The sequence below is a fragment of the Otolemur garnettii genome, unplaced genomic scaffold, assembly GCF_000181295.1.
Source record: "Otolemur garnettii isolate 467f Iridium unplaced genomic scaffold, OtoGar3 scaffold00013, whole genome shotgun sequence".
Lineage (NCBI taxonomy): Eukaryota > Metazoa > Chordata > Mammalia > Primates > Galagidae > Otolemur > Otolemur garnettii.
The window spans coordinates 15,423,647-15,427,299 of record NW_003852408.1 but is presented as its reverse complement, the minus strand read 5'-3'; the positions used below and the strand labels follow the sequence as shown (position 1 = coordinate 15,427,299).

Genomic DNA, 3,653 nt, shown 5'->3' with positions numbered 1-3,653 from the left:
TCAAGAACAAGACTGGAAAATCCAAGCCATATCAGAGTGACAGGGTAATCTCTGCATCCCTCCCTACATCCTAAACCTCTTGACAAGCTGATTTTGCCATCCTTTGGCTCATAATTGGCACTGATTTTCCCCAGGACAAATAACCTAAATATGGTGATAGCCTGTTTGTAATGATTTCACGTGGTGATCGCCGAAACAGGCCAAGTTTTTCCAATCAAAAAACCTCAAGAGATGTTTGAGTTTGCAAAATTTTATTGAGATGTTGGGGAGAAACAGCCAACATATACATTCCTCATTTCATCGCGACTGGCATTTTGTCCACACCCCATAGGCTCTCCTCTGGCTTTGGTCTGTTGCGTTTTTCTTGGCAGTCCCCCTTCTGTTCTCTTGCTGCTGCCTGGTGCTGTTTGAGGTCCACCAGGACAGAGCCCACTGGTGGGTCACAAGTGGGAGCGGTAATTGCGATTGGCTGTGGGAAGACAGGTGCACGACAGGGACACGCATTAGAAAACACCTATCAATAAATAGCCTGGCCCTGGTCTGAACTTAGTCCCTGGCAAGAATCTCAGGCTGAGATTTCGGGGTTGTAGGAGAGCTGCCTCCAGGAGGCACGTGCCCGGGGCAATGTGCCCCTGTTTGCCCACTCTCTACCTCATCCCTCACTCACCATCATCGCCCCTTTTCCTACTTTTCAGGCTGCCCTTCCGGTATTTTCTCTTGCTGCCACCTCTCTTGACTCCCTTGTGAGGAGATCGGTTCTTGCCCCTCCTCATGCCATGACTCTTAAATTTGCGGCTGGTCGTCATTGTAATTTCTGCCAAAATGAGGGGCTTTGCAGGGCCCGGAGGCCGGGAGTCAGGGTATTTAAGGCCTTGGCCATTGTGAGGGTGAAGGGTGTGGTCTAGCAGTGGGTGGGACCCTATTGTGCTGTCACTGGCCTTGCTGCACCTTGGTCATATATGTGAAATAGCCCTTCAAGGCAACTCAAGGCCTGCATTTGAGGTTGAGGTCCTTTTATGTGAAATGAGGCTTTCCAGACAGGTGCTCTGGAGCAACTAACATCTCAGCCCTGTGCCAGGCATTGAGGGAGTCCAAACTTTGTCTCTTGCCTGTAGGAAATTTGATCATCCAATGTGTGTGCATGAGTGTTCAGTCTCCCACAGCATCCAGAGGTGACAATGTAATGTATTTCTATAAGGACTTGACCCTAGGAAACCCAGTTCAATATGATCACAACAGAAATACTACTTCTCTTTCATCTGACTCAGGGTTTCTCAACTTCAGCACTGTTGACACTGGGCAACTTTCAGTGGGTCTGTGCCTCCTGGGATGTTGGCAGCACCCCGGGCTTCTACGTCTTAGATGCCCCCACAGCTGTGACAACCTAAAGTATTTCCAGACATTACTACCTGTCGCTTTGTGACTCTGGGGGAGTGTGGGGACAAAATCACCCTGACTGAGAACCATTGACCTAGCAATTTTTAAAAATTCAGTCTCAGATAATGATCACAGTTTGTGCCATGTACTTGGGTGGTGGGAAAATAGCAGGGGATAACAACAGATATAGGTACTGTGCGCGTGGAACTTTCTGCCCAGCGGGGGACAAAGCTGTTAATCAGGTGTTTGCTACCCACACATCAATGAATCTGCACTTGGAGGTTCATTTTGGCTTGAGGGAGGCAGAGGGAGCCTCCCAACATGCGGCAGGATAAGATTAAAGACAGAAGCAGATTAAAGCACGCTCACATACCTTGGGAAGCCTTAAAAAGTGTCAAGGGAATGGTACCATGAGATCAGTGGGTTCTGGGTGGGCAATGGCTTGATTGGGAGAGTTATGTGAGTAGCAGTGGCTCAGTAGAGAGAAAGATTTGATAATAGCTTAGACCGGGGCCAGGGAGGGTGTCAGCTGAGGTAGAGACAAGACTTAGGAATTGATTTGGGGACAGAACAGACAGTGTTAGGGGCGTGCTCCTGCTTTTCTGTGCAAAGCAGCTATGTAGGTGCTGTTACCACTCCTGGGACAAAGAGCAGGGATGGGGATTTTGTTGATGGTGCATTTAGTGTATGGTCTGAAGAGCCTTTGAAGTTTCCAAATAGAGGAACTAAATGATTGTTGAATGTCTGGGTCTGGAGGTCTTATCATCCCACCTTTTCTTCCTCCTTATTTATATCTCATACGGGATGCTTTGAAACACATCTAAGCAGAATTGGACAGCTATTTCCTCCCCTTGTCCCTCCTTCTTGCTCCACTGTCATTATCCTCATTCGAGAACCGAGCACCTTGCGGGCAGGAGGTTGTTAGCAAAGCTGGTTGACTGGAAGAGAGAATGTCATTCAAGCCCCACTCCCTGTATGTCTGAGGCCTGTAGATAAGATGACAAATCATGTTTTGAAACCCAGGATCCTTCAGTGGCCACTTTCCTGGCAGGTCTCTCTGGAGACAAATGAGGGGCTCTGGCAAACAGGCTGCGGATTTGCCTCTGTGTGTCAGGACCCCTCTGCTCCCTCCAGCCCCGCTGTTCCTCCTATGGCAAAGCCCTGCCGTGGCAGGGATGTCTGCGAACACAGGAACTGAGAACATGGGGCCAGCCCTGTTTATTCCCTGGTGTTAAACAGTTCTCCACAGGATGGGCGCCCAATATGTATTTGTAGAATACGTTTGCTTAATAGATAAAAATTCCTTTTTTTTTTTTTAACTATCCTATTCTTCCCCATTTTGTTCCACATCTCTGAGGGAGACTTCCCCAACTTATCACATTTTCATTGTCCATTGAAATGTCCTCAAAGTCCATGGTCCCTGTACCCGTGGGCTGGTTGTCTTCAACCAACCCTAATTGGGTGAAACCTTGTTTTGTGTCTGAAATGCCATGTCCTGTGTGTTAGGTTGGTCTAACCAGGATGTGTTCTGGGCTTAACTCTTATATCATACATAAGCAGGTTGACCTAGGTGATCTTTGAGATGACCTGACTTTAGGGTCATCTCCTTGCAGTTAGGGATCGTATCTTTTATTTCTGTTGCTTCTTCCATGGGGACTAGCATCATCTGCAGTAGGTGGTCAGTAAATATTGGTTCAGTCTAGCTGCCTTGGTATGTCATGAGTACAGGCAGTCTAACACTCTCAGAGTCACTTAGAACAAGTGGGAGCTTTTCTAGGTGGGGAAAGGAAAAAAAGGACATTGTCTCCAGAGCAGGCCCCCTGGGGCTCCATGCTGCCCTTCCATGTCTGACTCTGCAGCTGAAACTTTTACAGGGGAACTGGCTTCTTTGGTTTGAGAGGCATTCTCCGGATGGTCCTAAAGACTGGATACTGTCTCTCTCTTGAATCCTTCCCACCCCCAAAAGACCTGTTCTGCCAAGGAGAAGCTGAGATCACAGGGAAGAAGGGAGACAGACTTGAGAAGTGACGAAAACACACACAAAAGAGCTCCCTCTGCGTAGGGTTGAGGGGGCCGTGCTGGCTCCAGACACCTACGTTGAGAAACCAGAGCAGCAGAAAACCCAGTAGTGGCAGCAGTGGCCGTGGGGGGTTCACAGGCCAGTCACAGTGGGGCTGGTGGGGGGTGTTTGGGTTGGCTGTGTATTAGACCTCCTGGAGCGAGGACAGAGCGGGGTAGAGCACTGGCCACACTGCCTGTCTCTGTTTCTCTTTCCA

General features: G+C 48.8%; 1 protein-coding gene across 1 annotated transcript; it reads right to left on the bottom strand.

Moving 5' to 3' along the window:
* Positions 1–241: 241 nt before the first annotated feature.
* Positions 242–836, bottom strand: TNP1 (transition protein 1). The gene is made up of 2 exons (XM_003784969.2): positions 668–836; positions 242–469 (listed from the first exon to the last, which is right to left on the bottom strand). The coding sequence occupies exons 1-2, from the start codon at positions 804–806 to the stop codon at positions 441–443; spliced, it is 168 nt and encodes a 55-aa protein (XP_003785017.1). The 5' UTR covers positions 807–836; the 3' UTR covers positions 242–440.
* Positions 837–3,653: the final 2,817 nt, after the last annotated feature.